General features: G+C 35.5%; 2 protein-coding genes across 2 annotated transcripts; one reads left to right on the forward strand and one right to left on the reverse strand.

Annotated features, from left to right (window-relative positions):
* The first annotated feature begins 19,125 nt into the window (after positions 1-19,125).
* LOC108339145 (protein MAINTENANCE OF MERISTEMS-like) lies at positions 19,126-20,371 on the forward strand. The gene is made up of 3 exons (XM_052867802.1): positions 19,126-19,521; positions 19,609-20,190; positions 20,270-20,371. Exons 1-3 carry the CDS (start codon positions 19,126-19,128, stop codon positions 20,369-20,371), a joined length of 1,080 nt encoding a protein of 359 aa, XP_052723762.1.
* Positions 20,372-21,440: 1,069 nt separating this feature from the next.
* LOC128193718 (uncharacterized) lies at positions 21,441-23,550 on the reverse strand. The gene is made up of 3 exons (XM_052867803.1): positions 23,220-23,550; positions 22,412-22,877; positions 21,441-22,329 (listed from the first exon to the last, which is right to left on the reverse strand). The coding sequence occupies exons 1-3, from the start codon at positions 23,548-23,550 to the stop codon at positions 21,441-21,443; spliced, it is 1,686 nt and encodes a 561-aa protein (XP_052723763.1).
* Between the last annotated feature and the right edge of the window lie 495 nt (positions 23,551-24,045).

Genomic DNA, 24,045 nt, shown 5'->3' on the forward strand with positions numbered 1-24,045 from the left:
ACTAGCGGAGAAGTCGAAAAATATTTTAATTTAATTTAATTTTTATATAGAATAAGGGTAAAACTCTAAAAAATAGTATTGTTGAAGTTGTAGTAGTTTAAAAATAGTGAGATTCGGTTATTTAATATTAAATAATTTATTTATAAATAATTTTGTTATAAAAGAGTTTCATTATTTTAAAATTTATCATTTCTCTATAAACCACTTTTCTAGAGTTTTTTACCTTCTTTCTAAGAGTTTTAACACCTGAGTCATACGATCAGTAAGTTCCTATGAGATCACAACTGAGTAATCTTTATTTCTAACCGATCAGTTCTTCGTTTAGATAAAGTAAGTTTCTACCTCCTTTTCCTTTTGTTATTTATTTATGATCATGCATAGAAAACGCCGACGCATGTATCATTGGTGTTCATTCCTTAGTTATTTGTCAATATGTGGTCCTAAGGACTCTTTCCTATCATAATTTGGTGATTCGTAGGTGTTTCTAGAGTTCCTTGTGCGGGAAGCAAATGGTGTATGTTCTTAGAGCTCTGTAGCTTTGGTGTAAGGTAAGAGAAGCTAATGTTTGTCTTTAAATTGAATAATAATGTATGAAATTGTGACTGCTGGTATGTATGTTGTTGTATACTAGTGGTTATGTCTAAAATGATCGTTTTAGTGCTAATTGTGTTTGATTAAGAATAATGAATGGTATGATGCTTTATTCTTTGTGTGAATTCTATGTGAACTTAAAGTAACCTTGTGAATACAGTTGGTATGATTGTGTTGGTGTTAATTTTGGTTGAAATGTTAAGAGTAAAGGTGTGAGTAGAGTTATAGGTTAATTTGGTCTAAAATGAAGGTTTGAGTAGTGATTTTTCTAAAATACTAGTCTAAGGTGAGAATTTGTTATTGTCATTTGCAACTTGTTTTGGATAAAAATTAGCTTATATGTGTGTTAGAATGGAGTGGTAATCATTTTGGAGTGTTTGCAAAGTTGTTTAAGTGTATTTTAGGGGTTTGAACTAGTGAGATTTTAAATTTTAGGTTTTATGTTTAAAAGGTCATTTTGGAGGAAGTTGGTAAGTCATGTGTGTGACTTGTTCATATCCCTAAGTTGCTAAAAAATGATCTAGAACTCGTGGAGTTTAATTTGGGTCTCTAAAGTGAGGTTTGGGTTAATTTTAAATTGAATTCTTGTGGTAAAATAGTTTAAAACGAGTTTAGGTTGGTTTATATACTTATGTTTAGGTCCATTTGAGTTTAGAATACAATCTAGGAGTATTAGAAGTTGGGAAAGATGCATAAGATAGGTCATGAGTGGTTGAAGGGTGCAAATTCTACAGTTTTGGTGCTGCAGAATTATGCAGTCTAGCTGAGCGAGCAAAACACTTCTAGTTAAGCGAGTGTAGTCGCTAAGCAAGCAAAACTCATTGTTTCTGTATTCGCATAGCGAGCCATGTAAGACCTTAGGAAATTGTGGTGATTAGGAAATAATGTGATTATGAGACTTGGACATTATTGTTTGATAATTGGTGTTTGAAGATTAATTGTTTTATAAAATTATAATTATTATGATTACTATTTAATGTTATTATTGATTAAGTGGAATATATGATTGATATATTGTTATTGGAATGATTTGGGTGGTGCGTTGTTACCAATATGATGTGTTGGATTAATGATAGGAGAGTGATTTAGGATTAAATAGGTGTGGGCCAAAACCTAGAAAGAAAGGAAGTTAATGTAAACTTTTAGTTTTAATTGTATTTTGAGATCAAGGACAAAAGAGTCATTTTACCCCATTAAATGGTGCAGAAATTAAAATATGGGGGTGTAGAAAGAAAAAGAATAAAAATAAAAATCTAAAACAAAATAAAAAGATTACGTGAATCTTTGAAATATTTGGTGGTTGTTGATATTTTAAATAATACATAAGATAAAATAAGAGGAGAAATCTTGGTGATTTTATAGAATAAGTGAGAGATATTATTTTAATTAAAAAAATGGAGATATAATAGAAAAAGATAAAAAGGGAGAAGAGTAAAAAGGGGATGGATATTGCTACCCTAAAATCAAAAACGAAAATTAAGAGTTAAGGGAGAGAAAAGACATTTTCTATGTGAGAAGATGAAGAGTTATAGAAAACCTTCGTGCAAGGAAGGACTTGTTGTATTTTTGAAGTTAGATAAAGCCCTAGGATTGGCCAAGGTACGAGGAAGCTTACCTTTATTTGTTAATTGTGTTATATATGTTCTTGGTTATTTGGATTAAAAATCATTATTGATATATGTTATATGATTATGATTATGGTTGTATGTTGCTATTGTTGGGCAAGGGTTTATGCATGTACGGGCATAAGGTTTATGTAATATTTGTGTTGGGTTTTCTCTATGAATGTATGTATGGTTGTTGGGTTATTCCAACGGAGGGTTTGATGCTAAAGGAGAATAAAGTTATGAGGCTTGGGGGTTTTCCATGCAAATGTATGTGTAAGGGTGTGGTAATAATCATATGCATTATAATTGGGTTTCATTGGGTATAACATGTAAATGATTGGATTTGGATGATTCAAGTGTTGTGATGTATGTGTTTAAGTATGTTTACATTGATATGTGATGCTTGAATACATGAACGATGTTTTTGGGAAGTTTCCTAATTATTTAGGGTTGTTGCATGTGTGTTCGCATACTTGAATTATGTCCAAGATGTGTTTTTGTTTCGCAGATAATCGATTATCACTAATCATAATCAATTATTTCGCGTCGATATTGAGTCTAGTTTCATGAATAATCGATTATCACTTATGATAATCGATTATCCCTTCTTGTGTGACGTTTCTGGGTGATTTTCACTGAGATAATCGATTATCAAAAGTGATAATCGATTATCACAATGTATTTTTGTGAAAAATGGCGAATTTGATGAAGAATGGACGTGGTTCAAGCCTAGGAAGCAGTGGAACACGTTGGTACTCAAGGAATGAGAGTAATGGACATGTTTAGGGTCAGTTTTGACTTGTGATTGTGAATAGGAGCATGAATGAGTGTTGGGATCTATTGGAGTATGTGATTGATGAGCATGAAGAGTGGAGGATAAAATCTACTTGTTGTACTTAGTAAATCCTGGTGTTATCTATGGATAGGTGCTTCCTTCTGCCTTGTGTGCACTAGAAGGGTTATTCGGGTATTGAGTCTTCCTTGTGTGGAGGTGAAGGTTTCTTCCCTATCCTTGTGTGGCAGGATTACATGTTCCTTGCTGGATTGCGGGACTACTCAAATGTATCTGTATGGAGAATCTACAGATGGGTTGTGTGAGGAATCATTTTATGTTGTCTAGAGTCATGTCTAATCCTTTTGTTGTCTTTACTTCCTAGTTGAACTTTGAAATATCACAAAAATATTTCTCTAAGTTGTTTTTTGAAATTGTTTTGATTATGTGCCTTTGAGTTCTTTTTTCAATAAGTTCTTAGAGATAGGTTTCCTTTATGTCATTTTAAAGTTTCATGTTGTGTATTGATTCTAGTAGGAACTTCTACCATTTGGTATATTGTGAACTTTTGAACTTCTAAGAATGTTTTAAAAAATCATATATGGGTATGTAGTGGTGTGTTTTATGTGCTGGAAAAACAAAAAAGAAAGAAGAGACAAAAGATACAAAAAGAAAATGTAAGCAAAAAGTACAAAAAGCAAAAGTAAAAAAGCAAAAGGTAAAAGCAAATTCATGTCACTACTACAACTAACTTTTGGTGTGCACTTTCATGTTGATTTGGTGTTGTAATTTACGTATGGAGTTGTTGCTTACAGCCTTGTTATCTTGTAATTGATGATAAAAGTGTATCCATTGGTCACCATTTACACAAAATTTACTAAAGACAAGAAGCACCACTTTCAAGTCTAGTAATTTTTTGTTTTGTTCATCCATTCTAGAGGTTTTCTTTAGGTATTTCTTTTGATGTGTTAAACCTTCTTTCTTGACCATTTAATTGCTTGCTTGTCTCCTTCATTGTCTCGATTGAAGTTGCGAGAAAACAATTGAAGGGAGGGGGGTTGAACAATATTTTCTCACTCTTTTTCGCGGCTAGAGGGCTAAGCATGATGTACGTAATCACTCATGAGTTAGTTGTACTTTAACTATAAACGCAATTCCATGAAGATCGTTTACAGAACTAACTTTATATTCTCCAATAAATGTATAAGCAGTAACATGTTAAAGATGTAAATGCTAGCTAAAGATTTAATCCTAACTTAAGCGTCTAGAAGGATTGTCTTCATCAAAAGATAGTTGTTTACAAAGAGGACTACAACACGCAAACAATTTTTATATTGGTTCACTCGTTATAGCTACATCAATTTCTCCTCTAAATTAACTTAGAGGGTTTCATTAAATATTCAATGAAGTACAAGTGAGTGATTTAAACCACTCTTAGTGTTCCTAATCCTATTGAGTAACCATTGTTACTTCTGACTAGTTGAGTCTAACTCACTCCTGATTGCGTAGTATTATTTACCACTCCTAGTATCCCTAGATTCTTCTAATATCACTTGTGATACATCGTCTAGTTGAGTATTTCCCACTCCTGATTGTGAAGTATTCTTCACCACTCCTAGTATCCTTGATCAGCGAATAACCTTCAATTACCCTAGACTAGTTAAGTATTCTCACCACTCCTGGTTTCTCAATCAACCAGTAGTTGTTAGTTACCTTTGACTGGATGAGTATTCCCACCACGAATAACCTAGATTGGATGAGTATTTGCACCACTCTTGGTAACCCTAGACGATCCTTATATCCATTGATACAATCTAGTTGAGTTTCACCTACTCCTGGTTGTGCAGTATTCTTCACCACTCCTGGTATCCCTAGTTAGTGAATAACCTTCAGTTATTCTGTACTAGTTTAAGTATTCGCACCACTCTTGGTACTAGACAATTTCGGTGTCTTTTGATACACTACCTAGATTTTCTTAACTCTCTAGAGCTAAGTTGTAAGTGTTTTGATTCTCTCCATAAATGCAATCAACAATTGCTTACAAGTCATTTAGACTATTACTCTCGTAGAGAGAATATGATTACAATACAATACAATCTAAACACTCACATGTGTTTCTCTTCTCACTTTTTTCTCTCATCTTATAAAAGTAAGCAAATAATACTATGAAGCTCAAGAGTGTTGCTTGACTTTTCTTTTTCTCTTTTTTCTCTCTCCTTATAGAGGTGAGTAGATATTATAATAAAACCTTAGAGAATTTCTCAATGTTTCAATCGATTACTCTCTCTTCTTTTGTTCAAGTGGATGTTCTGATAAAACTTAAGAGTATCCTTCTTTTCTTAAGCTCTTCTCTTTTTCTATTCCATGGTTGGAGCAATTTTTCTTTAATACCTTAAAGAGATTTCCTTACTTAATTGATGATGATATATCCTCACTGTTTCGGTAGAGATATGTGTAGGACTGAGAGATGTACCTTTCTGACGTGACTTTCCTGCTTTCCAATGCTTGAGTCGCCTGCTCCAAATGCTTTTACTCTTGACCGGGGGGTGAGGTACTTGGAAAAGACACTCTGACGCTCAAGTTGGACGTGGTTTAGTTAATTGTTTAACACAATTGAGTGTTTTGGATCTAGTTGAATGCACTTGGCTTTTGGCCTTGACCTTATATTTATAAGTCATCCATGGATCCTAAACTAGCACAAATCCAATAAAATAAAAACAAACTTACCTTTAGATTCGATTAGTTACTCATAAGCAACTTATCAATATCTTTAATCAGATATCTTTATTTTATCATTTGTTGGACTATTGGCCCAATAATAACTTAAACGCTTGCCCAATTATGGCCCAACATCAATAAAATAATTTAACCTGGTTGACGATTGTTGATGTAGTAGATGGACCGAATGGTCTTGGGTGTTAACTGTTTGGTCTATACTATATATCATACATATGCCCCCAAGTCCGAGTTAACCGTTCGGCTTTAGACAAGGTTAACTGTAGGACTTATATGAGCTTGAGAGAGGTCGTTCTCGTTGTATTGGGGAGCTTATTTTCAATGTGCTTTAAGTCATTCCTCTTCTTGGTCCGAACGATGGACTCTAAGCCGAGTGGCGACTAATGAGAGTTCTTTTTAGAACTTTTTCCCATGTTGAGCAATAGACGCTAAGATCTTGTTATCTGACTAAACCATCCCGGCAAGGTTGAACCGAGCGATGAGTGATGAAAGTTCTCTTGGAACTTATTCCTATGTTGAGCAGAGGCACTACAATTCTGTTATCTGCACAAGCTAGTTTAAGCTATAAAGACGGATAGCCAATCAACTGAAACCGCTTGTTATTTGATTGGACGTTTGAAGCCCAAAATGAGACATTTATATTAAGAGGTGTCCTTGGTGAGCTATAGGTGCTTTACTGTCTTGTGAACTGCAAAATAGATAAGAAGGTGGTCGTAATAATATTAATAGGCACAATCACTAAGAAGGTTCCTCACCAATTGATTTTAGACTAGGAATTCATTGAAAATGATCCTTAGGTTTCTTGGACGAGAACGAGAGTTCATTGAGAACGTTCCTCACCACTCGGTTTAGAACCAGGAGTTTGTCGGACAACATTCCCTAGGTTTTGCTGATGAGACTTTACCACTCGAAAAAATGTTCCCTGGGTCTTTTGGACGAGAGTGACATTCGCTGAGAACTTTTATCACCTCAGTTTGGACCAGGAGTTCTCAGAGAGCGTTCCCTGGGTTTTGTGGACGAAAGTGAAAGTTCATAGAGAACGTTCCTCACTACTCACTTTAGGACTAAGGTTTCTCAGAGAGCGTTCTCTAGGTTTTGTGGACGAGAGTGAAAGTTCACTAAAAACATTCCTCACCCCTCGGTTTAGGACTAAGGGTTCTCGGAGAGCATTCCCTAGGTTTTGTGGACAAGAGTGAGAGCTCACTTAGAACGCTCCTCACTGCTCGGTTTAGGACCATGGGTTCTTGGAGAGCATTCCCTGGCTTTTATGGACGAGAGTGAGAGTTCACAGAAAACGTTCCTCACCGCTCGGTTTAGGACCAATGGTTCTCGGAGAACGTTCCCTGGGTTTCTTAATATCGCCACGCAACCTGTGATTGAATGGAAATTGTCTAGCTTTATTTAAGGTACAAGAATTTCAAGAATGCCGAGAGATCTGTTGATAAATCAAAGTGGACTTTGATGTCGTTTCATAAACTGGGTTTTCGCGAAGATGAGATCTTGAACTGCTTTTGAACATTACTGCACTTGAAAATTCATTAATAGGTAGAAGCAGTTGTAAAAGCCGCAATGTCAGTATTGAACAAGAAAGGTCATATAGAAATTGCCAAGTTCAGGAAGCATTCACTACTCTTTTTGATGAAATTTCATGTACAGATGATGACCCATATAGTGTAGCTTGCGCTTTGTTGAAAGTTCCTGGTGTTGATCCGAAGTAGTAATGTCAAAACCGAGCATTCGTCTTGGTTCCTTGCGGTTTCACTGGGATGTCGCTCGCCCACGGTGGGCGCCAAAATGTTTCGGTAGGGATATGTGTAGAACTGAGATATGTACCTTTCTGACGTGACTTTCCTGCTTTGCAATCCTTGAGTCGCCTGCTCCGAACGCTTTCACTCTTGATCGAGGGGTGAGGTACCTACAAAAGGCACTCTGACGCTCAAGTTAGGCGTGGTTTAGTGAATTGTTTAACACAATTGAGTGTTTTGGATCTAGTTGAACGTACTTGGCTTTTGTCCTTGACCTTATATTTATAAGTCATCCATGGATCCTAGACTAGCACAAATCCAATAAAATAAAAACAAACTTACCTTTAGATTCGGTTAGTTACTCATAAACAGCTTATCAATATCTTTAATCAGATATCTTTATTTTATCATCTGGTGGACTATTGGCCCAATAATAACTTAAACGCTAGCCCAATTATGGCCCAACATCAATAAAATTTGTAGGTTAGACTCTTCTATTACTCGTATTTGGTTAAGACCGCTCGGTCGATTTGTGACTGTTCGATCATGTACTTTTGGTTTTGACTTTGGCTGTGTTGTTCGGTCTTTGCTGTACTCGGCCTATGTTTGGCCTCTACTATTGATGACCGCTCGGTCTTTCTATTATGTTTGTTTCAGCCGCTTGGATTGGCTATACATTGTAGCCTGTCTTTGGGTTTTGGGAATTAATTCAATCTCGAAGATTATTAAGATAATTTCTCTCTGTCTTTTCTCTCTTGTGTTTTTTCTTCTTTGGGTTCTGGGTTTTTTCTGTTTCTATGTTTCACGCGAACCCAACAATTGGCGCCGACCGTGGGGCTGTGAATCAAGAAATTCCAAAAACGATGTTAATCAAGTTTGACGTAGAGAAATTAAATGGATCAAATGACTTCGGGCTGTGGAAGATCAAGATGGAGACTATCTTGATACAACAGGGTTGTGATGATGCATTGAAGGGGGAATTGAACATGGATGCTACTTTGACGCAAGAAGAAAAGAAAAGAATGGTAGATAGGGCAAGAAGTGCAATCATACTGTGTCTTGGTGATAAGGCACTGAGGGAGGTTGCGAAGGAGAAGACTGCGGCTGTAATATGGGCAAAGTTGGAGTCATTGTACATGACAAAATTGATAGCTCATAGGTTGTGTCTGAAGTAACAACTCTATTCGTTCAAGATGACAGAATCAAGAACCATAGAGGAGCAGCTTGCAGAATTCAGCAAGATTGTTGATGATCTGGAGAATATTGAGGTGAGGTTGGAAGATGAGGATAAAGCTCTTATTCTCTTGAATGGACTTCCAAGAACCTTTGAGCATTTCAGGGATGCCTTGCTCTATGGTAAGGATCAGGTGATTAATAGAGGAGGTTGTGACATCAATTCGAACCAAGGAGTTTCAAAAGCTCCAAGATTTGAAGGCAACCGAGGAGGTGGCATCTGAGCTAATTTCAGTGAAAGACAAATGGAAGAAGCAGGCTGGAAATGGGAAGAAGTCGAAACCAGAAGGTACGAAACAGGTGAGATGTTTCAAATGCCAGAAGATTGGACATATCAAGAAGTATTATCCAGAGAAGGTTAAAACCGTTCGGCCACAGGAAACTGCTGATGTAGCATAGGCTTCTGAAGGATATGAATCTGCTGGTGTTCTGGTGGCTTCATCAAAAGATTCTCAAAGGAGCTGTGTCATGGATTATGGTTGTACCTATCACATGTGCCTGATGAAGGAGTTCTTTGAGAGTCTGAAGCAAAAGGAGCATGGAACTGTGCTGCTCGGTAATAACAAGGCTTGCCGAGTGCAAGGATTAGGGTCAGTAAGGCTGAAGATGTTTGACAACCGAGATATGTGCTGCAGGATGTGAGATATGTGCCTGAACTGAAGAGAAATTTAATTTCTATCAGTTTGTTTGATCTTAGAGGTTATTCCACAAAAGTTGAAGATGGAGTGATGAGAGTGTATTCTAGAGATTCTATGATTGTCAAAGGTAGAAGAAAGAATGACTTGTATATTTTGGAGGGTTCGACTGTCATTGGTCATGCCTCGGTAGCAAGTGAGAAGTCAGAGAGTACCGTTCGGCTTTCGCACTTGAGGATGAGACATATTAGTGAGAAGGGCCTTGAAGAATTGGAGAAGCAAGGTTTACTTCTAGGAGATAAGCTGAAGAAGCTGGATTCTGTGACCACTGTGTCTTGGGGAAACCACACAGAATACCGTTCGGCAAAGGGAAACACTTAACCGAACTACCATTCGAGTATGCTCATGCTGACTAGTGGGGGCCTACAATAACTCAAACTCATGGTGGAGGAGCGTATTTCCTGAGTATAATTGATGATTTTTCAAGAAGAGTGTGGATCTACGTTCTGAAAAATAAGTCTGAAACATTTCAAAGGTTCAAGGAGTGACATACTCAGACCAAGAATCAATTGGGGTGTAAGTTGAAATGTCTCAGAACTGACAATGGTTTGGAGTTTGTTTTAGAGGAATTTAATGAGTTCTGCAAGGTTAAAGGAATCAGGAGGCACATGACTGTGGTGGGAACTCCTCAATAGAACGGTCTGGCCGAAAGGATGAATAGAACAATTCTGGAGAGGGTTCGGTGCATGCTGCTTGGATCAAGGTTATCAAAGGCTTTCTGGGAGAGGCTGCCAATACAGACGTATACCTGATTAATAGGAGTCCATCTTTGGCTCTCAATCACAAAACAACAATGGAAGTTTGAAGTGGACGACCAGCAGATTACTCAAACTTGAGGGTGTTCGGTTCTTTGGCGTTTGCGCATGTGAAAGGGGATAAGCTGGAGGCCCGAACGGTAAAGAGTGTATTCCTTGGAAATGCTGAAGGACTGAAGGAGTTAAGGGATACAGGCTATGGAGGTTAGATACTAAATCGTCCAAGCTGATCATTAGTAGGGATGTCGTTTTTGATGAAACGAGAATGACAATGCATGCTGAAAATCCTGGATGCAAGAAGAAGATGCTCGTTGAGGTGGAACATACTACTGATGGAGTCGTTCGGTCATTGACTGAGGAAGACCGAACGGGTGAAGTGTGAGACGAAATCGTTCGGTCATTAGATGAGAACTAAACGGGTGAAGGGCAAAGACAGTCTATCACAGATCTTGGTGATGATACAGATGGTATATCTGGTGATGTGAGTCACTCAAGAGGAGCTGGTGTTGAATTGAGGAATTATCAGCTTGTCCGTGATAGGGAAAGGAGGATATCTAAGCCAACCAAACGGTTTGGAGAGGCGGGTTTAATTTGCTACACTTTGAATGCTGCTGAAGATGTTGAAAGCTCGGATGAACCAAGAAGTTACAAGGAGGCTCTTCACAGCAGCGACGACATCTTTGGCAGGGTGCTATGGAGGAAGAGCTGAAGACGTTGAGGAAGAATAGCACCTGGAGATTGGTGGATCTGCCAAAGGATAAGAAGGTTGTAGGTTCCAAATGGATTTTCAAGAAAAAGGAAGCTATACTAGGGGGTGAGAAAGCAAGGTACAAAGCAAGACTTGTTGCCAAAGGCTTTACTCAGATTGAAGGTATAGATTATCATGAGATTTTTTCTCCTTTGGTGAAACATTGTTCGGTCAGAGTTCTAATGGCTATAATAACTCACCGTAATTTGTACCTGGAACAATTAGATGTGAGGACTGCGTTTCTGCATGGAGACTTGGAGGAAACTATTTATATGAAGCAGCCGGAGGGATTTGCTTCGGATGATAGGGTGTGCCTATTGCAGAAGTCTCTGTATGGCTTGAAGAAAGTCCAAGGCAGTGGTACAGGAAATTTGATGATTTCCTAATAAAGCTGAACTTCAAGCGGTGCAATTATGATGATTGCGTGTATACTCTGAACCGTGACAGTGAGGTATTATATCTTCTTCTATACGTGGATGATATTCTGATTGTCAACAGTGACAAGAGCATGATTCATGAGATAAAAGCAAAATTGGGTGGTGCTTTCGAGATGAAGGAGCTAGGAGAAGCAAGGCGGATCTTGGGCATTGACGTAGAGAAAGATAAACTGGGGGGAAACTTGTTTCTATCTCAAAAAATTTATTTGCAGAAGGTGATTTCAAGGTATCAGATGACTGAATCCAAACCTGCTAGCACACCGATCGGTCAACACTTGAAACTCACTAACAAGCAATGCCCGAAAACTGAGGATGAAAGGAGGAAGATGGAATCTGTTCCGTTTTCAAATGGGATTGGGAGCATCATGTATGGCATGGTCTGCACAAGACCTGACCTGGCGCATGGGGTAAGTGTTCTCAGTCGGTTTATGGTTGATCCTGGACAAATCCACTGGGAAGCGTTGAAGTGGATGCTTAGATACATAAGGGGGTCTCTTGATACTAGATTACTCTTCCAAAATAACTTTCAAGGTGGAGGTTATATTGAAGGTTTTGTTGATTCAGATTTTGCCGGGTGTTTGGCCACAAGGAAATCCCGTTCGGGATATGTGTTTACACTATTCGGAACTACTGTAAGCTGAAAGTCTACATTGCAATCAGTTGTTGCTCTTTCAACCACTGAAGCTGAATATTGTGCACTTGCTGAAGGGGTAAAGGAGGCACTGTGGTTAAAAGGCTTGATTCGGGAATTGGGTATTAATCAAAAGACCGTCCGGGTTCATTGTGACAATCAGAGCGACATACAGTCAGAGAAAGGAAAGCTCTTAGAAAAGAAGAAATTATAAGAGCTAGAGAAGAGGATGATAAAAGAGAAAGGGAAGAAAATAAAAACAGAAAGAAAGAAGAGTTTGAAAGAAGAGAAAAAGAGAGGGAAAAAATTATTCTCAAGGAAGAAATGCTATTGAGGACAACTTTCACTCCCATAAATGCAATTGATCCAAGAATCCTAAGGAGAGGTTTTAAATCCTTTATCTCTTCTCCAATTATCTTAAAATCTTTCTTTTTAGGCTTAATACCCTATTTTGTCCCCAGTTTCGCTCGAAAATGTCAAATTAGTCCATCCTTTAAAAAATGCGTCAATTATGTCCTCACTTAATAAAATTTGCATCAATGAAATCCCTTCCGTTAAATCCGTACAAACGGCGTTAATTATTTTGCATCAAGATAATTAACGCCGTTTGTACGGATTTAACGGAAGGGATTTCATTGATGCAAATTTTATTAAGTGAGGACGTAATTGACGCATTTTTTAAAGGATGGACTAATTTGACATTTTTGAGCGAAACTGGGGACAATATAGGGTATTAAGCCTTCTTTTTATTTCCAAACATTCATCTTGAAAATATTTCAACTTCCATTCCATTCTCCATTAATTTTAGCTTCTTTGATTTCTCCACATTATACTTTGAGATAACGTTACCTAGGTTACAATTAACTTAAAGTGGAAGCCAACAAAAGAATTTCCTAATTCTCTTAAAATCAATTTCCATATGCTTTAAAGAAAATCAGGAAATCAATATGGAGAAAGATGTGTTTAAGAAAACCTTGTCTTTTAAACCATCCTCAATACTCAAGACTACTTCGTTTAATTTTGTTTGTTTAAACTTCAAAACCAAAGATGATGTAGACGAACTTGTCTGAACAAGTAAATGATGGAGTGAAAAGAAAGATAGTGTTAAGAGAGGTAGAAAACTCCCTATTCAAGATTAGAGTGATTTAAAAGCTTGCATGAGAAAAAAGTTTCTTCCTCCTTCATTTAAGAGAAATCAAGAGATGAGAGAATTCATTAAAGTGAGCAAGTCAATCATTAAAAGTCTAGATGGGTTCTCTCATAGGGAAATTGAGTTTGAAGAACAACTTGGAAGGCTCTATGATGAGAAAAAATTAGAAGGAGTGAAGAGAAATTAAAAGGCTAGAAAAGAGAGAAAGAGAAGAAAGAGAAGCTCTTTGAGAAAAAGTAATTAGAGAAGATGAAGAGAAAATAGAAGAGCAAGAGAGAAAAGAAAAAGAAAAGAGAGAAAAAGACAAGCTTGAGAGAAGAGACAAGGAGAGGAATGATATCAATATCAAGGAGGATGTATTGAGGGCAACTCCCAATCCCATAATTATAATGGAACCAAGACTTTTAAAGGGAGGTTTCCAATCCTTCAACTTCTCTCCAATTATCATTAAGTTTTCAAATTTTAACTTCTCTTTTGAATAAGTTGCAATTTCATCCTTTACTATGCTACATTTTTCAAAATAGGGCAACTCAAATCTTGAGTTATTGTTACCCATGTGGTTACTATTAATTCAAGACAAAAGCAAAGGATCTTATGAATTACGACTTATAATTTTTCTCAAAAATATAAATCAAAATATAAGGAGTCTTTATTCTAAAGATGTTTTCCTATATAAATTTTCTGTTATAACAGTATTAATTAGAGTTATGTTTGATACTTATTACATATTAATATTTGACCCACGAGGGATGATTATGAACCTCAAAAGAAATAAAGTCATTCCAAGATGGCCTCCTCCCAAGATTTTTAGGAGCATCTTCCACAATAAATTCAGACATCCTTATAATAAAAGACGACCCACCAGATTTGAGGACAAATCCTTCTCAAGAGAGAGGGGATGATGGAATACGGCCCAACAATGGACCTAATAAAGGACGTGGCTGCTACGTGTAAATTGATCCTCTAGAGGTGCCTAATTATCAGGCCAGTGGTTAGGCATTGTAGGAAGGCTTGAATCATTCTATAAATCCACCTTTCTAACCCCATTGTATATACTTTAAGTTTTATGTAATGAATTGTTGTCGAGATGACTCCAGCCTCATTATGCTCATTGTCACCAGCCAGAGAGAGACCTCAACCTCCTCTAGCCACCCTTCCTTAGTTAGGAACTCTAGCTAAGCACCGAGATACTTCACCACACACCAAACACCTTCACCAAACCATCTACTTTAATCTTCAGTTTTGTTTGTTACTCTTTCGCTGCATCCTTTTTTAGTTTCTATTTGTTCAAGTGGCATCGTAGCTTCAATTTAGATTTAAATCAGATTTATCCACTTCAACCACCAAACACCGCTTCACCTAATTTTCATTTGTTTTAATAATGTTGCGTCATTTAACTCTGGAAGATGCTCTTTGAAGGTTCCTTTCTAGTTTTGGTTATGGATTAACTTGGAGCGTTCTTCCATCACTTTGACTCATGTGATCAATTATGCATGTAGATTAACATTGTGATAACTTGTTATAGTGTAAAAATATTAATCATTACTTTTACTTGTGTCGAAGATAAATGACATAGATAAACATAAATCACAACAAGAATAAAAAGAACACAAAATTTATTCATGTAACCTCAACATCCAGAAAAGAAATTGCAGTAGAATCAACTTAGAGGCTTATCACTCCTTAGAATGTATAAATAATATAAAAATAGAAGAAGAGAGGTTCAAGAACGTAAAATATGAGGGAGATGACAAAATTAGGTCCCCCAAGGATTCCTAAGCTCCTTAATGTGTTTCTCTGAGTCTCTTCATATAGATTTTATTCCGAATTAATTTTCATATCAATATTTAATCAAAGAAAAAGAACATCATTCAAAACTAATCCACCTTTATAAAATGAAGATATTGCGAATTTTATTTATTTATTTTGAGTTAATATTTTGAATTTACAAACAAAACAAATAAGAAAAAATCACTAAAATAAAATAAGTTAGAATGTATATTATATCATCGTGCTACTTAAATACTTTAAGAATTTTTTTTCATATTTTCTAAACATATTTCTGATTCTCACACATTCTCACACTTTTATATATATATATATATATATATATATATATATATATATATATATGAGACTTGTTAATTTATGTAATATCTTTTAAATTTTAGTTGACAAAAAAATCTCTATTCATAAAAAAAAACATACTTTAAAAATAGGGATATTTTAATAATTTTTATTTTTAATTTAAAATAAAAAAGTTAAAAAATTAAAAATTATTCAAATATTCTTAACCTTAAAACTTAGAATCCATAATATATAAGGATATTTTTATTAACTAAAATTCAGTATACATTTTCACACTTTTATATATATATATATATATATATATATGAGTTTGTTAACTTATGTAACCTTTTAAAGTGTACCATATCAGAAATTATTCAAATATTCTTAACCTTAAAATTTAAAATACACTTTAAGAGGTTATATAAGTTAACAAATTCCTATATATATATAATAAATTTTATCTTTTATAATATAATAAACCGAACACCAAATTGCCAAACCAATGCCCAACTTAAAACAAATCTACTATCTATAGTACCACAACATTCATCACACCAATAAATAATAATATGTACAAGATAACTTTGATAACTTTTTATTAAAACATTATCTCACAATACAAAACCGAAAGCAAATAGTTAACTCCTCCTTATTAAAACACCACAAACCAAAGGAAAAGTAGTTAGCTCCCTAGATTTTCCAATTTAGCTCTTGCACTCAATACTCAGATATTATTATTTCTTTTTTCAAGCCATCCTTCTTCCATCTCAAACTCATAGTATCTGCTCTTTTCTGTTTATCGTCACCTAGTTGAACCTAAAACAAATAGTTTACCTCTGAATAATAATCTGTCTATATTTCTTTTTATCTTTTTATACTAATTATCCACCTCCTTAAATCTATTAAATTCTTATAATTTCATTCAATGTAATCTCAAATCACTTGTCGTCTAAATTCATTCTTTGCATTTTAATACTAATCAAGTACAAATTCATTGCCTTCCAAAACCTAATTTTCTTGCACCCAACATTTTAATACTAATCAAGTACAAATTCAACTTAGTGATGTCAAAATGGGTTAGAACTCTCGGGTTAGTCCAGCCCACCACGAATTCGGACTGGATTGAGTTTGAAAAAAATATATTTTTTTTATGCGGGTCAATTTTAACTTGACTCACTTAAACCTGATTCATCCAAGTTGAACTTGTTATGAATCGAGTTGGTTCATCAACCCACCCAATTTTATTTTATTAACTTATTAACTTATAAAATCCTAAAAAATATTCTCCTCACTGTGACTCTGCAAAACGAAACCTCGTATTGCTCTCATTGTGAATCATGAATGTGTTCTGCTCTCACAGTGCTCTCATTTCATTGTTGATCATCTCCAACCCTTAACCCAGGTCAGTTATTGCATTCCCTCATGTACCAGTGCTCCTGTTTCATTCCCCAACCCATGATTCAGTGTTAAAGAAAAATAGTGGACAACCTATTATGTATTAGCCCTTCAAGCGTACACTAAAAGCCAATTTGACAATATAGAAGTTCTAAAATCAAAGTAACTACTATAACAATGGAGGGTTTCCATGCACTTAAAAGAAAAATAAATGTGAAATATCTATAGTTATGTTCTTAATATCTAAGCAATAAAATTACTTTCCTCTCCTCTCTGGTTACTTCTTCCATGGTTTCAAAACATTATTATTTCCAAACAATAAACTTCGAAATGCTACTGGTGCAAATTAGTTCCTCTGCTGTAAGTAGTTAATATGATTATATATAGGTTTGATAGGAAATAATTGAAAAATATGTCAATATTAATTATATCTTTTCTGGCAGTAATTTTATTAAATTGCTTTAATAAATCTGTTAAAAGTTATTTAAATCAATAAGGGACAAAAAAATATGAATATAAGAAACTTATTTTTATGTTTTTTTGTGTTTATTTTTGGATGACATTTAGATTGTATTGTACTTTTTTTTTGAATTGTCTTGAGTTTAACATCATTTTAGGAGTGAAATTTATTTAAATTTGAATTACAAAAAAATTGTAATTTTTTTTATTTAAAAAAATTGTAATTAACTAAGTCAGTGAGCTAATCCGTTTAACCTACCAACCCGCGGAGAATTGAACCAGGTTCGAATTTTTCTGGTTCTCTAATAAGGGTGTTGCTCCCTCCACCACCCCAACTTTCTCTCTCCACCTCCCCAATTTTCTTTAATTCCAGTTATATCCTCAGGTTAAAATTTTTTACTTTTACTATTTTAATATTTTAATTTATTTAAACCTAATTTTCCTATTTACTCCCTACACCTACCATTCCATCTTCCATTTCCGTTTAACAATCTCTCTTCCGTCTGCAACCCTTTTCTCCTCTCTTCTCTGTTTTCACTTCTCTTCCTCCATTTCTTTCATTCTTCATTTTCCTTGGAGGACCGTTTGGTGTGGAGCAGCCGTTGGTGAAGAGGAGCCGTTCATCTGGCGTGGAGGAGCGTGGATCTGCGGCGTCCAGGTTGGTTCTCCGTCCACCATTCTCTGTGCTTTCTGTTTCTGTAATGTCGCGCGTCTGAACAGTGTCCACGAAAGGCCAAAACGGAGTGGGAAATCCGTTTGCCTTCGACGGATGTCCGACTTCCGTCGACGGATGTGGGATATCCGTTGAAGGCCAATCGGATATCCCACATCCGTTTTGGCTCTCGGATGGTGCATTTTTTTTCTTTAATATTTTAATTGTTTTTATAATTATTATAACTGCAATATATATTTTATATATTTTTTGTTAATTTTTTTTAAATATAGTTATTTCATATATATATATAGTTATTTTTAGATTTTCTTTAACTTAGATTATTATTTGAATATTTTATAAATTTTTTTATTGTAGTTTCTAAATGAATTGACTAAGTTTGAATTAGATACGAAAACTTTTATATATTTAAATTATTTTTATTTCTTCAAATAAATATTATTAATTTAATTGTATTTAATATTAGTAAATTTGTATTTGTATTTAATTTATTTATAATAAATTTGTATTTGTAATAATAATTAATTTAATAATAATTAAATGGAAATGTATTTAAATATATTTTTTTAATTAATTAGCTAATTGTTTCTTTTATTTAATTTTTGTTGTAGTTAATAAATTAATTATTATTAGTTTAATTTATTTTGAATTGCATTTTTTATAGTTTATTAATGATATTTAAAACAATAATTTTCTTAATTTTTGAAATTAAACAAACAAATTATTGTTAGAAATGGCAAGAACATGTGGTACATCTTTTAGTTCTCGAGGTGAGAGTTCTCGAGGAGAGAGTTCGTCGCAGGGCGAAGCTTGGAGAAGACCTACCGTTTCTGCTCGTAGAAGTCATGCAGCTCCTATCCAGGATGACCCCATAGCTGAGGAGTGAGCCGTTGAGGAACAAACATATGAGGCGTATGAGACTCATGGTGAGGAGAATGCATTTGAGGCCCCTAACGACGATGACGATGAGGAGGAGCATGCGGATGTTGATGACATACAAGAGGATGTCGGTGGATTTCCTGGAGGTCCACGTGATCATTCATTGCTGACGCACTATGTTCAACATGTAGCTTATGCTATTTCCAAAGGCCGAGTGAGTGCAAAAATAAAATTTATTTTATTATTTTTTTAATAGAAATTTTATTAAATATTGATGTGTAGGATCGAGGGGACACACTGAAGTTGATCTCCCACGGAAAAAAAGTAAATAAGTTAGGACCATGCCACGAGGGAATTCAAGACATTGTGTTGAATTCCAGTTTGATGCCTCTTACAGGGATTTGTTATGATTACGTTGATAAGGGGTTACTCTTGGGATTCATAGAGAGGTGGCATTTTGAGACCAGTAGTTTCCATCTCCCTATAGGGGAGATGTCGATTACTCTTGATGACGTCTCGACATTACTTCACCTGCCCGTGATGGGATAAATGTGTGATTTAGAGGAGTTGGAGTTTGAGGAGGCTCGTACAACCCTTGTGCAACTGCTCGGCGTTGATGGTGGCACGACAGGTGCTGAGATGGAGGACGCACGTGGTCCGAAAGTCAGACTCAGCTGGCTTAGAGAGATATATGTTCAGAGGTGTGAGTCGCAGCATTGGGACTATGCTGCTAGAGCATATTTGTTGCATCTAGTAGGATGCACGATTTTTGCAAATAAGAGTGCTAGTTCCATACGCGTGTCTTACTTATTGTTATTTAGAGACATACACGCGTGTAGCAGATATGCTTGGGGTGTTGCTGCACTCGCCTATTTGTACGAGCAGCTCGGGGATGCGAGTCTCGCCTCCACAAAGCAGATGGCTGGATATTTGACTCGATTTCAAGTACAGTTATAACTTTGACATTTATTTCATGTATTTATTTCCATGTTCGAAGATGGATGTAATTTAATTGAATAATTATTTTTTTAGAGTTGGATATACGAACATTTCCCTGGCATGGGAAGGAGGCGGTTGGTGACTTCTTACGATGATACCACACCACGTGCCATGAGGTGGCAGAGCTCTAGGCAGAGTTCCACTCTCGCAGAGATTCGGTCACAGTTGGACGCGCTGACATACAATGGAGTTGTATGGCATCCGTATGAGGGGCATCGGGGCATTCAGCCATTCTTCAGCATCTGTATGTATTCTGGATGGATTCGGATTGGTGACACCCTTTGTCGTCATTTGCCTGAGCGTGTGCTGAGGAAATTTGGGTTTCAGCAAGACATTCCACGATCACCGACTACGGTTCCAGATGCAGATGTAGTGGCCATTGATCATGTTTGGTTGCACTTTAGAGCTCACGTTGTGAGTAATGTCAGACATGCAGCATCCCCTTCTGACTGTGTCGATGGGTACATTCAGTGGTTCAGGAGGGTTTCGCATCCTTATATTATTGTTGCTGCAGATAACGCACGACCGGCTCTTGCGCCTAGACAGCGCCCCGATGTTCCACAGGAGGCACGACCCCATCGTAGATCGTCTCCACCTTCACCATCTGGCGCCCTGGTATGTTATTTTTCATTGCTTATATTATTAAATTTTGATCACCTTATTTATTTAATTGTTTGATATAATTATAATGCAGGCTAGATTTAGGCGAATGGCGAGAATGTTACAGTCCTTGATATCGTGTCGTCATGTGACCGAGGGTACTGTTGCACATCAGGTGTCAGTGGACCTGCTTTAGATTGCTAATGAGGGCATCGACGAATATTCCCCGACTAGGAGAGGGCAGAGGCATGTGCGTGGTAGACGGTCGACGTCTAATTGATACGACTTTGTATTTCATTTTTTCATTATGTATTACAGGACTTTATATTTCTTTTTTCTCATTATGTATTATTTGACATCATATTTTCTTTGTATTTGTAATAGACATTTATAATTTCTTATAATTTCAATGTTTTCATTTTGAGTTACATGTTGTTTTATATTGGTTATATAGATGATCAAATATTTATATGTTTAAGTGAAAAAAAAATAAGAACTTAATTAACAACAACTAATATAAATATCATGAATACTGATAATATAAATATCTTCATACATAAATAAATACTACATAAATATCACGAATAATAATAATATAAATATCATGAATACTGACAATAAGTACTTAAATAACAAAATATAATAGTGTATTTTTACATATCTTCATTCATAATATAAATATCATGAATCACCTAAGTCAACATAAGATGTTGTTATGTCCATCAACTGTTCAAATGCGTGTATCCTACTAGTATAAATAGATGACCACGCTCGTGCCTCAGGATAACAGTGGGTTGAGGACATGATATTCACCATGGGCAACGGACAACCTTCTTGTAGCTTAACCTGCATTATACAAATTACAATAATTAATTGAGTGATAAGTAATTTTAAAATGAAATCATAAAAAGATGCACTTACCTGCACAAAATGACATCCATGAACATGTCCTATACAATTAAGCGATGTTGAATGATATCAGAAGGTGGTGTGAAACGTAGTGGAAAGATAGTATAATTTTGAGAGTATGACAAACACACTAAGATAACGTTATATCGGTTAACAATTGCATAACAAATGTCTGGTAATGTCATCCATTTGCTCATGTTAGCCTGTTATGAATAAAAGTTGTTAGAAAAAAAAATGTAATAAATAGACTACATAAAACGGGAAACACTTACCACCAACAGTGATTGCACCAACAAAGAGTTCCTCAGTTCTTCTAGTCTATCATAGCCTCCTACTAGGCTTGCATATTCATCACGTCATGCACTGAGTTCTTTGTACAACTCATTCCTGACAACGGGCCATGAATCTTCTCCGAGTCCCAACAACGCAGCAATGCATCTATACCCACAATGACCATCAGCCACAACATCAACAACGTCCACAATGAAGGGGTGAGTAGTAGAATGAAACTGGTCTATCATTGGAACTCTCCTTTTCTTCATTGCTTTTGGCTTTGATTGTAATTTACTTCTCATAGATGAAGATTCTATGGTTGAATGAAAGGCGTCCACATACTCAAAATATGATGGATCCCGCGTAGTAGACCTTTCACTTCGTTTAACTTTACTTTTTTGTGCACCCTTTGTCTTGACTTTATGTAATGGAGGGACCATTGATGTCAATGTAGGATAAACAATCTCAAGTAACTTCTGCTTGATGGTGACTTTACCGCCAACGTCAACCTCATTGAATCGTTCTTCTACTTGTTTCAACTCATCTTTAATGGATAATTGAGGCTCAGTTTCATTTAATTCAACATTTGATAAATGCAATCTTCGCCACATGATACGAAATTCAACTATAGGGATCATCCTAGGATCATATCGTGCTAATTCACATGCACATGGGACACCAAATGTACGTCTCAATACGCATCCACACTTTGAGGAGTTCAATCCTATCTGCTGCACTATTTTCAATTCCTTAGCAATGAGATCCAATGCATATCGAGACACACGTCCAATAAGTTCTCTATATCTGTAGCCTTTAAAATGGTCACTCGTGAGCAACAAACTACTTTCAAATGACGCCTTAATCTTGTTGTGTTGTAGGATAATGACGTTATGAATATTATCCCAACAAGAACACAAATCACTCATACTATTGCCCAGAACTTTCTTCAGGCTCCAATGAGTAGATTTAGACCTGAAACAAAAAAAAAACCTTCAACAAGTGCAAATAAATATTTATCTACAAAACAAATAAATAAAATAACATTACAACATACCTATTTGTGGTTGTGTTCCCTAAATGCATTACTTTGTTCGTCCAGAACTTTACAAAGTATGTGCTGTACGAAATAATCCAAGTCTGATTGACATATTCAAATAACAAAGGCCATGAACTGCTTGCGTATTGAAAACCATTCACATACTCAGCAAACAAGTTTTCATCAGCACAATCCATCACATTTTCCCATGCATCCATCAACACTTCCCAAACCTCAGTAGAATGAACTAACATTTTGCATTTAGCTTTAACATTTTTAAGGATGTGGAACCGACATAACATCTGATATGACTCAGGGAATACATTTGCTATGGCATTCATCAAAGCCAAGTCTCGGTCAGTGACAATGACTTTAGGACCACCCTCAGATGTTAAAAATAAACCTTTCAGCTTTTCCAAAGCCCATGTGAAATTACTCTGCCTTTCAGTAGACAAGAAAGCAAATGCTGCTGAGAAGGTTAACCCTGTAGACGTCATACCCACAATCTCAAGCAACGGAAGTCTATATCTATTTGTTTTATATGTGGAATCCATCATAAATACAACACTAAATGAGTTCAACAATTTGACCGCATCAGGATGTGTCCAAAACAAGTCAGTAACAACCTCTGAATCATCAGCACACCTACTCTAGTGAATGTACTTATCCCGATCCAACAACATCATAAGTTGTTGTAGTTCAGTTCTGGACCCTCTTAATGATCGTTTATACGCATGCCTTGCGTTGTAGATTTGTTTAATCGTTGTGACATTTCGATCATTATTTTGTTTGAGTGTTAATAAAATATTTGCAGGTGTAACTTTACTCTTTGTCATATCAACCAGTAATGACTTCTCACTCATATTTAACCTGCCAGCATAAGGGTGACCAACTAAAGTTTCAGCCAACTCATGGTTGTGATGTCCACACATCACCTTCAACACCCATCCGGTCCCATCTGAACATGGTTTACCCTTTAATCTAAACGGACATTCACATTTTCGAGTGCCGTATACATTAGCCACTGCATCAGCTTTGTATTTGCTATATTTTCCCCCTCTTTCACATCCAAGTATGACGAACGTTTTTCTTCCCCGTACACCAGTAGCTATGTCAGATCTTACTATTACCACAACAAATCCTAAATCATAAGCCATCCCTCTTACCCATTGAATTAAGTGCTCCCGTGAACAAAATATTTCATTTGTTGTAAATTTATTTGTTAAATCCCTCTCTACAACTTTGCTAATTGATGAAGACAAATCAGATTTCAAACTACAACCAATTTCAAAATCCAACAAAAATATAATGAGCCTTATTAACATAATTAATAATTAATCAAACAAATATAAAAATATTAATATAATTAAATTATATATTTGATATAAATAAAATAATAAGTAATTTTTTATATAATTATAAAATTGTTAAATAATTAAAGATACAAAAATCATGTATTAAAAATATATATTTTACAAAATTATTACATTTAAAAACTAATTATATATAACATCCAAAATTAAAAATTTAAATATAAACTAATATAAATATACGTTATTAAAATACATTAAAAATATATTCAAAAATAATAAATCAAAATATTTAAATTAAATTATTAAAATATCTAATAAAATAATAAAACAAACCCAAAA

Source organism: Vigna angularis, chromosome 8 (genome assembly GCF_016808095.1).
Source record: "Vigna angularis cultivar LongXiaoDou No.4 chromosome 8, ASM1680809v1, whole genome shotgun sequence".
Taxonomy (NCBI): domain Eukaryota; kingdom Viridiplantae; phylum Streptophyta; class Magnoliopsida; order Fabales; family Fabaceae; genus Vigna; species Vigna angularis.

What these genes read in the sequence shown, in the direction of transcription:
- LOC108339145 (XM_052867802.1), top strand. Translation starts at nt 19,126, where the DNA reads ATGTGTGATTTAGAGGAGTTGGAGTTTGAGGAGGCTCGTACAACCCTT. An exon ending in GATATTTGACTCGATTTCAA is followed by an intron (nt 19,522 to 19,608) that starts GTACAGTTATAA and finishes TTATTTTTTTAG; the next exon opens with AGTTGGATATACGAACATTT. An exon ending in CTTCACCATCTGGCGCCCTG is followed by an intron (nt 20,191 to 20,269) that starts GTATGTTATTTT and finishes ATTATAATGCAG; the next exon opens with GCTAGATTTAGGCGAATGGC.
- LOC128193718 (XM_052867803.1), bottom strand. Translation starts at nt 23,550, where the DNA reads ATGGCTTATGATTTAGGATTTGTTGTGGTAATAGTAAGATCTGACATA. An exon ending in ACTGGTTGATATGACAAAGA is followed by an intron (nt 22,878 to 23,219) that starts GTAAAGTTACAC and finishes TGACGTCTACAG; the next exon opens with GGTTAACCTTCTCAGCAGCA. An exon ending in GGGAACACAACCACAAATAG is followed by an intron (nt 22,330 to 22,411) that starts GTATGTTGTAAT and finishes TTTTTGTTTCAG; the next exon opens with GTCTAAATCTACTCATTGGA.